The sequence below is a fragment of the Microchirus variegatus genome (assembly GCF_963457635.1).
Source record: "Microchirus variegatus genome assembly, chromosome: 19".
Classification (NCBI taxonomy): Eukaryota; Metazoa; Chordata; class Actinopteri; order Pleuronectiformes; family Soleidae; genus Microchirus; species Microchirus variegatus.
The window spans coordinates 19618249-19630331 of NC_139820.1; the positions used below are offsets into that span (position 1 = coordinate 19618249).

General features: G+C 41.6%; 1 protein-coding gene across 1 annotated transcript in view; it reads left to right on the forward strand.

Annotated features, from left to right (window-relative positions):
* Nucleotides 1-10668, forward strand: part of gfra3 (GDNF family receptor alpha 3) — a 55190-nt gene extending 44522 nt beyond the window's left edge. The window contains exons 7-8 of the mRNA XM_083906028.1: nucleotides 2463-2599; nucleotides 10414-10668. Coding sequence (XP_083762154.1) covers nucleotides 2463-2599; nucleotides 10414-10623 — 347 coding nt within the window. The 3' untranslated portion in view covers nucleotides 10624-10668. The remainder of the gene's footprint in view (nucleotides 1-2462; nucleotides 2600-10413) is intronic.
* Nucleotides 10669-12083: the final 1415 nt, after the last annotated feature.

Consider the following 12083-nt stretch of genomic DNA (forward strand, 5'->3'; position numbering starts at 1 on the left):
TCGCTGCCATTTTTCAATAAGAGCTGGATTGTTTTATGCTGTACAGTGTTGCCGTGTGTGTTGGAAAGAGCTGCTTTATCTTCCAGAGGATTCTGAGGATGTCTGGACAGTGCAGAACTTCCTCCTGGGTGGACTTCATTGTTGTTGAACACCAATATTGGAAGATGCCAAAAAAAGGGCTGTTGGGGTTATTGCTCTGTATCTGGGCCATTGGAATTATCTTCTATCTTTCTTAGATCAGACCAAATAACCACTGCCGAACTGCTCCTTCGTGAATTCAAATGTGTCAGCTATGATTTCTTCTGGTTGATGAACTGGATGCCATTTCAAATGCTTGATACCCTTTTATGATCTGAACTGAGGATTGTTTTGAATATAAAAAGTTGCTTTCCAAAACTATTGTTATCCATCTTTTTTGTTCTGTATTAGGCCTAATTTGCAAACGTTTCTGAGGAAAAGAATGATTAAATTGGCGTTAATGTGTCACCATTGAAGACACACTGAGGAAATGCTCAAAGGGAATAAATAAGCAGAGATGACTTCGACTGCCGAGTCTTTCTGGGTGGTTGGCTCCTGCAGTGATGTTCACAGCTTCAACTGAACTCATTACGCATTCATGAGATTCTTAGACCTGGTTCATAGCTGGTGTTACCGTACAAGTTCCGCTCTTAAGTGCTGGTGTAAATACGCCAATGCATTGAGATGTGTGTAAAGTCAGTAGGACCGTCTACTCAGGGACTTTTCATGTAGTTTAGAGGGCAGCATGTTGTTTGGAGTTATCAACATGCAGATGAAGGGCAATAATTATACAATAAGATCAGGGACCACAATTGTGGAAGGGCGTCCAAATCAACAATTTATCGAAAAGTGAATATCATGTGATGGGCCACACAGTGACTGGCACTGCAGCAAGAAGGTTGATGGTTTGCTTCCCGGTCCAGGCCGTTCTGTGTAGAGTTAGCATGTTCTCCCTGTGTGTGTGTGTGTGTGTGTGGGTTTTCTCTAGGTTCTCCAGTTTCCTCACATATGTCCAAAAACATCTGGACTCTAACTTGACCGTAGGTGTGAGTGTGTGAATCAGTGGTTATTGGTCCTGTGAGTGACTGGCGACACTGTGCGAAATACAGGTGGGTCTGGGGGGGTTAGACACCCCTGATTAACACTCGAGACCCCCTGAAAGCCTGAAAGGCAAAATTTGAGGGGGGGTCTAAACTAGGGCTGGACGATTAATTTAATTTTATTTATGATTTTGATTTTAGCTTCTCACGATCATAAAAAGATTATAATTGAAGAAAAACGATTAATGCGCCGCATGGCACGGCGTGTATGTAAATTCCTATGCTCGAAAAACACCTTGAATGCACCCGTGCTACGTGCAGCTGCAGCAAGCAAGTGACTTGTGTGGAAAAAAAAAAATATGGCATTTTTTTTTTTTCAAATTTAGTTTTTTTCATATTTTTCCTGGGAAAGTCGAGATCTTGAGTTTCCAAAAAAATATGAAAATAGCCAATACTGCAGCGTGGCACCTGGGCTGGTGAAACAGTATTGCTCAGCAAATGGGTATTTCGCACACTGACTGGCGGCATGTCCAGGATGTACCCTACCTTTCACCTTATGTCGGCTGGGTTGGCTCCAGCAGCCCTGCAACCCTCATGTGAAGGATAAAGTAGTAGATAATGGACTGATGGATATTTGTAGGACAATGTACACTTAAGCTGGCCTGGGTTTTTATAAAGTGAGCCTTTAGTTAAGTGGCTGAAATCAATTTTATCCTAGTGTCCCTGCTCGGAGCCACGTTTTCACTCAGCATGCATGCGGGGGTCTAGATACAGCAGGTGTCAGTCAGCTTGTGTAGAACGCCAACTTTGTGCCTCGTAAAATACTTGAACTATCCCATTATTTTCTGGCAGACAAGACAGGGAGTGCATTGCTGCCTTTTGTCTGATTAAAAACAACATTGTGTTTTAGACATGCATCTTCCTCAAATATAGAGGTGGTAAGTGAGATCCAATCTGAAGTAATCACTCACTGTGCACACTGAGCCGCGTTGTCTGAATGAAGTGTTAGCAGCATGAGGCTAAATGCGAGAGGCTGAGGTGGGAGGGGAGGAGTTAGAGGGCAAAGCCCTCACTGCCACTCAATCACAGCAGCTGTCAATCAAGCTGCCGATACACGCCGAGCCCGTTATGTCCAAACACTAAAATCTGGATCAATGCATCAATGCACTTCCCATAAAGCTCAGTGATTCATCACGCGGCCGACAGCTCCGGCAATAAAGCTGCCAAATAGATATGAAGGTTCACACCCACTCTGTGTCACGGGCAGTTCAGACGAGCTCACACACACACACACACACACACACACACACACACACACACACACACACACACACACACACACACACACACACACACACACACACACACACACACTCTGAGTGACAGCGCTGTGTTTCTGTGCAGGTAACTCCATCAGTTGGATGGGCAGTCCCGGCTCCCTGCCTGCAGACTTCACCCCCCCTCCTGCTCCCAGACCCTCAGCGATGGTGCAGCAGGACGTTCTCCTGAGCAACAACCACCTGCCTGAACACAACAATGTCGTGAGTAACACTTCACTTTAGATCGTGGTTGAAATGTATAATGGAATCATTTTGATGAGTAAAATGTCAAAAACCATAAAAGAAGAAGCAGTCTATAATTTTATAATTTCAAACTCAGTATGGACACCCAGGAAAATACTCAATACCATTTTTTAATATTGAACTGATTTTAGTTTTGGGGATTTTATGAGAAACAACACTTTCAGAGCGTGTCGCCATTATTTTAGCTTCATCGTGTTTCACACGTTAATAGCATCAAACACAAAGTAGAGCTGAGGCTGATGGGAATGTGAGTTGACCACAAAATTATTACAACAATTTTTATGGCAATTTAACTTTTCAAAAAGTCTTTTTAACTTTTTTTAACATCACCATTTTCAAAAGTTAAAAACACCTGAATTTGCAGTTTCATTTATTTAGTTCTGACACTATTTGCCACAATAAAAGTAGAAATTCATCTGATAAGGCCTTTAACATTTATAACGTAATAACTATATATTTTTAGTCAATATTAAAGTAATTGCATACTGACAGTATGCTTTAATAGATTTTTTACTTAATTGAAATATTAAGTAAGTGAAATATTCCTCTTTTGACTCATGTATTATTGTATTATTTGTCTTTGTGCATTTTACTTGTGTATATTTGTGTACTTGTACTGTTAGAGTCTTCTTTCACCTGCCTATAGGGACTACAGATTTAAATAAGCATACTTTGGGTTCAGTTTATTCACAAACACAAGGGTAAAAATACAGGCATATATTATATATAAATAGATTTATGAAGATGTGAAATGGGACATCGTAATAAACTCTACGGCGCTTGACAACATAACAATAATCCTGCATGTCTGCATGTCAATATTTCTTAATACAATGTCCTTGCATCAAGAATATTAGTATAACGAGAGATGAGAAGTGAGGGAAAGGAGGAGGAAGAAAAAAAGTGATTTAAAAGAATTGTGATGGAGAAATAAGCACTAAAAGTGAATGTCTCCAGGAGTTTGTTTGCAGATATGTGTGTCATGCGGTTTATTTTTGACTCTGGTATCTTTGTGTATTTGTGCTTTTACTCTGAGGACTTTGGAGGAACATGGGTATTAATTAGCTTCTCTATGGAAGATTCTCTCACTATGTGTTCAACAAATTAGAAACTGAAGTTTGCGGTCATAAAAAAAATCAAACCAATTTGACTTTTATTAAATCAATTATTGTTAAAAAAAAATAGCACAGTGAAGATTTAATCTCTTTTTCACATTAAGCAAGACTTGATTAAGCAAATCACCTGTTAGGACCACAAAGAAAAACCACGTCACAGGAAGGAAGTGGTGGAGTTCCTGGTGGAGCAAGTATTCAATCATTTTACTAAAACAAAAAAACACAACCTCTAACACTGAGCTACCTTCGTCGATCTTTAGTTCTGAAACAATTGCAATGTCTTCAGTTGCGAGGGGTGTGGTTGCGGTTGCCAAACTGTCTGAAAACAAGGAAATTAGGTGCCGCGCATTCCCGGTTAATGATCCTTGAACCTGTTCGGTTGATTTAACGTGACAGCTAGAGGCAGAGATTGAGAGTGAAAATGAAGCGCAGAAACAAAGAATTAGCTGATGAGAAGGCAACAATAACAGACCCGAAAAACATTATAAATGTCTAATATCCACTGACAATGTGTATGAGAGACAGGGAGAGAGAGTGTTAGCTGAGCATAGCTAACACTCTCTCGTTCCATTTTCAGCTTCTATATTTTTTATTTATATATTTTTTCCATTATACAGTTCAAGCACAACTTGACTCGACCCTTTTTTTGCTTTTCCATCAGTGATAGTACCTGGTACCTGTACTTTTATTTGGTACCTGCTCTGGCGATATCCCAAGCGAGCTGAGCCAATACTAAAATGTGACGGCCACTGATCACCATGGATGTATTATTTGAACTGGATAGAGCTCCGCCCCTTCGCTTCCGTTCATTCCTATGAAGCTGCTCACCCAGCACATATGCCAAAAAAGTTTTTCCGCGTTTATTTAGCCCATAGAGCATGCACAGTAGTGTCACTACCATATAAAGATCTATAAAAGCCCGTGTCCATGTCTCGAGGTGACACTTTTACAGGCGTCTCTTTTACTATTGAGGTCAATGGGAAAATTGCTTTTGGTCTCCATGGGGTTTTCTGTTGCAGTACCCACAGTGGCCACCATGTAAAAATTTTCTTCAAGGAACTATCCAGTTCATATTATACATCCATGAATCTGACATAAGAATCAAACCTGCCATTTTTAAAACCAAGCAAGTAGTGCCAGAACTGTATCAAGAAAAACCACCATCAGATTCGATTATTGCTCTTTATGCTTAGCAGAAAGCTGCTTTCTGCTCCTCTCCTCTCCAGTGTGTTGTTGTAACTGCATTATTGTGTGGTTGGTGGATGATGCAACAGAGAAAAACACCAAAAACCGAGGCATTATCCCAGTTTGCAGCCTGCAAATGAAAAGCCATTATTATCAACTGAACGTGTTTCGTGAATCTTTGATCGCGCATCACGGTCCGTTTATGTCTTCAAAGAACACATTTCTCACGTATGTCACCTTTAACGCAAAGTAAAAGAAGATCTTGGGAACATCAAACGCTAAAGCAGAAAGATGCTCGCTTGGTTCAGGAGCTTAAACTCCACAGCTTCAGGACAGACTTTAGGATGATCAGACGGTTTGAAGATTTAAGGAAGGTCCGGTTTATTTGGAAACGGCCCTGACTGAGCACATTTGCTTATATGAATATTTTCTCATGTCACATCTTAAATAATATGCTTCCTGATTATTTTGAGATGAACCTGTTCAAACCAAACTTTGAACAAAAGTTCCAAAAAAAATCAAAAAGCCAAATTGCTACTATAAATAAATCTTTAGTGTTAAGGCCATGAGGCATGCAGAGTCAATGTATACTGAGTGTTTCATATCTATTCATACCAGGGATGGGCATGAATATTTGATTATTCTATTATTTCTATTTTATTTATTGCCCTTTTCTCTTCAGGATGTAGCTGTAGGCAACTGGACTTGAATAAAGCAAATTTAGCCTTCAGCTAAATTCTATCAATCACACCACGAGGACTGAAAACCTTCACAAACACGATTATTTGTTGAATAATAAGAAACTTAATAAGAACTTCAGTCAAACACCAGACATTACTTTTACATTACTTACAGAAAACAAAAACTGTTACAAAGGAAACTATTTGTTGTCGTTTTTGTAAAGATTCAAAACACATGAATGCATCTTCGAGCCACTCCTCTAAACTCAACACACCAGCTTTGTCCCAATAGTCAAGGCTGCAATTAAAAATGTGCAAGAACAAATTTAAAGGTGCATTATGTAATAAATCATAAAATCCTCCTAATATGTCACAGAGACTCAGGAATAATGTAATATAACATAAAATATAACAAACTGAACTCACCAACAACAACAGTACAGACTAAATATTTGCATTAAAAAAAATATTTTGCAGACTGCAAATCATGTTTATGTTTTTGGCATGTGGCGCCACCTACTGCCGTCTACCAATCATTGCAGTCAGTAAAGTCTCAACTGCCGAGCAAACACAGGTTGCCAGTTACGTCAAAAAACGAAACCTAAAAGGTTTCTCGGTATTTTGAATTTGAATGTAGTAACCGTTTTTGGCCACATTCTTACATATGGCGCCTTTAACCAGCTTTATATGACCTGTTGTTCCAATTTTATTATCAGATATATTTGAATATAACTTGTTCTTACAACGTTTTGGATGATTATGGGTTAAAGAAGCACATATAACATGGACGCTGGAGAAGTGATGGAATTTACCAGGGTCAATGAATGCATCTCTATGGCTGCTCCCCTTCACACTAGTGCTCATACACTGGATTTTGTTTTGTTATTGTTTTGTGTGTGGGGAGCATGGCCCCTGATGATGTCTGGAGTTAGCCGAAGTAAGCACATGCTGCTAGTGACTGTCCAATCTCATTTTTGCTTGTTATTCCCAATCCTAATTTGGATCTGGGTCAGACTTCCACCATCAGCAAGGTGAGAGGCTCAAAGTGTTCTGGCTGTGTGGTTTAATTTGTGTCCAGCAACCAAGTCTGGTTTTGTGACTCGTGTTGGATCACGTGAGAGTGCCAGCTCACTAATGTGCAGACATTAACAGACCCACAGAGATGCGAGAATCACCACATATGCTGAGTGCATGCCCCCCCCCCCGCCCCCCCCCCCCGCCGTCCAGCACTGACCATTAAATATGCTCCCATTCATATTGTGGTCCTGGCTACTGTAACCCTGGCCACACTCGTATGGCTGAGGCTCCCCCGGCTCCCAGCATGCCTCACTGCCAGAGATAATCTGGGCCCGCAGACAAGAGGAGATTCCAACTCTCTCACACTCTCTCCCTGTGTGTCCATCTGTGTCTCTCTCCCACTGAATGGATTAGACAAGGTGCTGGTTGGAAGCAGTGCATCAGTCAGGCTTCATTAGTATGAATTTATTCATGCCCATATGTCTTCCCTTCCCCTCAAATTCCCACTTTTTCCTCCTTGGACTGTTCCCCTCATCCTTTCCTCGATTCCTTCCTCTTCGTCTTTTCCTCACTTATACCACATCGCTTCATCTGTCTCGTCACTGAGACGTTTTTCTGAGAATTTAAAGCTCTGAAGCTCCAAATGCATTTGAAAATCTAATCATTGTTTGCCATAAAGCTCGTAAAAACCTGAATTATTGTCTCCAAAAAGTTTTACTCCTCAGCCTCTGAAGACAGATCTCAAGACGAAGTTTTCAAATAAGCTTTTTATATGTACTTTAGGCAAGGGCCTGGCATTGTGAAGGCCACCATCTCGGGTCGCCATGTTTCTAGTGTGTATTTCACACATTGAAATGGAATCTTACGATGCAATGGAGAAAAGAATGACGTGCAATGGAGCATGAGGAAGAAGCAAATCTCTTGATCTTCTGGTCGATCTTCTACCCTCACCTCTGGTCATGAATGATGCGTTCAAGCAACCAAATTTTTTTATTTTATTTTTTTTACATAAGATTTATTGAGATAACTAGTCTGATAACTATGTCTTCTCAATCCTAAATCATGGTCATTACATCACTTTTAACCTGCAGTCATCATCATTATCATGGATTATTGTTATTGTTCATCAAAAGAACAAGACCTCGTTGTGTTCTCATGTGCCCTGGTTTATTATCATCCGTCATCATAATTACAAATAATTATCACTGGGATTATTTATTACATTACGGTTGACTGGCCGAGGTGGCAGGAGGGTGTCCTTTTAATAAATATACTGTAAAGGACAAGTATATTAATACATTTTCTTTGGCAGGTGTTTACAGTCTCGTTATTTTCTATAAAATATTAACATTGTTCGGATTAGGATTTTTCAGTCTCTCGCCACAATGTTATAAAATAAGCAGATCAGAGAAAAAGTCACATGACTTAAAAAAGCATAGATACTAAGAATAACTGTGCAAACTGGAGATGAGCTGGAGCTGAAGAAAGGGCTCTTCATATTTAAAACATACTCTTCAGCAGTTATGTACGGGTACTTAGCAGAATGTGTCTTAAGAATAATAAACTCAATTATTTTCACATCCGTGCAAAAGTGAGGAGAACTTAACCACGATGCATCTCTGCGCCCTGAAGGAAACCGGGCTAACTGCCTTGTTTACAGCGTGTGCAGCTGTCACACTCCACCATGAAGGATTAAAACTCATCCCAGTCAGAAATATAAAGCGCACAAAACAAGTAGGTATCGGAGGCAATATTTCAATGAAATGACGGCGCGGCGTATTATTATTATTATTATTATTATCCGTAAAAGAACAATTTGTACACAACAGCCCAGCGCGGGCCTTGGGCTCCTCCAGATGTTGCAGCCTAAATTGAAGCTGAACAGCTGGGCGTCCTTAAAACGCTGCACTGAATCATATTCGTCAACAGCTATAAAGTTTTAAATAAAGACGTCTGTTGATCGAAGCGTTTATCACACTACATCACACATTCGAGGAGCGACGTATTTTACAGTTCTCCAGTATTTCATTTGAAGCCATTGTTTTTAATATTCTAAATATTCATTGTTTCCTTCTATCATCTCAGTGTGTAGTTTTACATCTTTTGTGCACTTTTTGCATAAGATTTATTAAGATAACTCAGTACACTTGATATATACAATTGTATTTCCTCTGTTACGGTTCCTGTACACTGTGCTGTAAGCCTCTTTCATTAATGGCAGTGGAAATTCCTTTAACCGTGACAGCCCTGATCGTGAATAGCATTAGCCAAATGGCCAGTCAGCGTCAGACTAAAATGCAATGGCTAGAGTTTGTGTGGAGCGTTATTCTCCTACATCGCAGCACCCAAGTCCAGTGCAGGATCGCCGGAGCCTGCTGCCCTGTTACCACCATCTCACCCTCCACAGGCGGATAGAGGGCACCAGGGATATGAGTCGTCAAGAAAGTTGTCGGAGTTAGCTAAATTCAAATGGAATTGACTGAGACTTGAGAAAAGAGACTGCGTTGCGTGCACTGAAATGCATGGAAGCAGCAGCCACTGTTCGGCACATCATTTAGACAGGTAAATGATATCAAACGCATGTTCTATGCCGCACCTGAGGACGCAACGCCATCAAGCAGCATAATACATTTTTTGGAGGTTTGACTACAGGTGTGAGAAAACTCCACTCTTTCACACTATAAATTGTACACAGAAGTCATGTGATCACAGTGCTCAGTCAGACCTGTAGGCAGGTGGCCTGCATGCGGGCGTGCTGGAGTGGCTACAGCCTCGTTATTCTCATCCACATTCCCCAGTGAGGAGCGGAGAAAACCAAGAGGAGAACCCTTGATAGTCAGAGCAGAGTCTGAGGACTTATGTTGTTAAATGGTGTCCACCTGTCGGGTCTGGGAGGCCCCAACTCTTCGTCCTCCGCACTGCTGACTGCCGCTGCCCTCGTCCTTCTGCTTGGCTAAACGTGCTAGTTTGTGTTGTGGAAATTAAACCGACAAGGTTTTATTTTCGTTGCAAGGAAAAAGGTCAATCTTCACAGGAGTGATCCTTGCTGGAGAAAGACCCAGACCCAAAGTGAACACTCCACATTTATATCTGAGCAGCTCTCCCTTCGCATTCCTCCAATAGACAAAGTGCTTTCACACCTCTTTGTCTACTGTAGGCATCGGGGAGCTGGCTCCCTGCTGGTGCTGCAGGAAGGTGCAGGCTAGACACAATACACAATATACAATACACTCTACACAAAGGACCTGGTATTCTCTACTGGGTGGGTATCAGTGTTGGGCAAATGTAGCTCTGAGGCAGAGAAATTGAATTTTACCATTACATTTTCCCAAGGAGGAGATGGAACCTGCCAGACATGGTGGATGGATATGCTGTTCTCAGTTTTGTCTACCCATGATACGTCTTAGGCTAGATCCTACACTTGGAGTAGATACTGTCGGAACAAATTTAATCTCAAATTGTCCCAAAACCATGCAGAGATTAAATTGCACGCTAAATTGCCTGCATAGGTGCGAGTGTGAGAGTGAACGGTTCTTTGCGTCTTTATGTCGAGCCAGCGATGGACCAGGGTGTGACCTTTTGCCCTGTGTCAGCTGTTCTCAATCAACCAGCGACTCACTTGCAGGATAAAGTGGTAGAAAATGAATGAATTGTCAGACAAACACCCACACATTTGAGAAAAATCACCTTTAATATATTTATCTATATTCGTGTGGACATAAGTGTCAGCTGTGGAAAATGTCAGATTTCACTCACTTGTTCTTCTCCCTCTCAGGTGGTGGAGAGCGAGGAAGAAGAGGACATGACACAGATCGAGGAGGAGAGCGATGAAGGAGGCCAGTTCGATGTCATCCCGCTCTACTCCGAGAGGGCCACCGTCTCCAACTTGGGCTCCTCCGGAGAGGCCGCGTCGCTCAACACCGGCCCTGCTAAAGCCACGCTGCTGCTCCTGCTTCTCCTCTGTGCCTCTGCAAGCTGGGGCTAGAGCGTGGAGAACCAAGAAAACACACACACACACACACATGCATACACTCACATTTAATGGACCCTGAAACAGTCCTGAACTGATTGCTGTAAAAGTGTAAGAAAATGGACTTTGCCTTTTGTCAGTAGCACCCTCCCCCCTCAATGCCCCCTCAATGCTTCAGTTCACTCCTTGCTTCCTTCCCTCCTTTGGAAATGGCACTTTTAACAACATGGTCTGACTGTAGCTGCAGTGGTGTGTTCATGTCCTGGCATCACAGGGAACCGAGATGCAGCGGGGCCTCTTTGCATGCTGCCACCCACCATTGAGCATTATGTAGCTGTCGCTATCACAGGACCGGAAATATGATTTTTTGTTTGTGTGGCTCGTTCAGTTGTTACCAAGTAAATACTCGCTCGCGTGTGTCGGCGCACACAGTGACAACAAAGATGACAGGTGATCATTTGAGGGTCTCATCATTTATAGAAATGATTCAGTGTTTGCACAACTGTTGTATCGGGAAACTGGAATAAATATATCTCACATTAACGTGATGCAGTTTCTGACAATAAAACAGGTAAAAATGTGATAACCTCTCTCGCACAAAGGACCTGTGGGATCGTGCAGAGGGAAACATTTGTAATGTATAAAGACAGTTTGATTATAGGTGTTTTATTGATCAACATTTAATGTAGTATACAGTTTAAAGCTTGAGTCTGCAGTTTTCTTTTTTCTGAAACACGTTTATTGTCTTATATTTTGAACATTTTCTTCATGTCCTGATAACCATCAATTATAAAGTTGGAAATAAACAACTAAAAAAATACATTCCAGTGTCTGTAGCCCTTCTAATACTGTAGTGATGATGACCACTGAAACTGTTCACTGGCATACAGTGCCTGACATTACCCAGCCTCCCTTACCCATATTATGTTGCTATTCCAGGTGTATGAGGTACTGACGGACAAAAGTATCTGGACGCCCCTTTTACAGCTATAACAGCTTCTTCTTGGACTTGTTTCTATGGGAATTGGGCTCTGTGAAGTTCTTCCACACCAAACTCAAAGTCAAACCATGTCTTTATCGTCCTTGCTTTGTGCACTGGGGCACAGTCATGTTGGAGTAGAAAACGATCTTCCTCCAACTGTTGCCACAAAGTTGGAAGCATAGCGTTGTCCAAAACGTCTTGGTATGCTGAAGCGTTAAAACTGTCCTTCACTGGAGATAAACGGTCTCGCCAAAGCGTGACTGAAACTCCTGAAGTGTATTTAGACCTGCAGACGTACCAGACGGACGCGAACTTCAAAAAACTCCCTGTGATTCATGATGTAAAATCACTGGGGTTTTTTTCTGCGGACTTTTGATGTTTTTGTGGCAAAAGTGGCAAAAATCAGCTTTTACTGTCCCTGTTGGCAGCCACGTTGGCAGTGATTTCAGCTCGTGGTCATGTGTTTGGAGGGCGGAGCTTTGACGAGAGATCA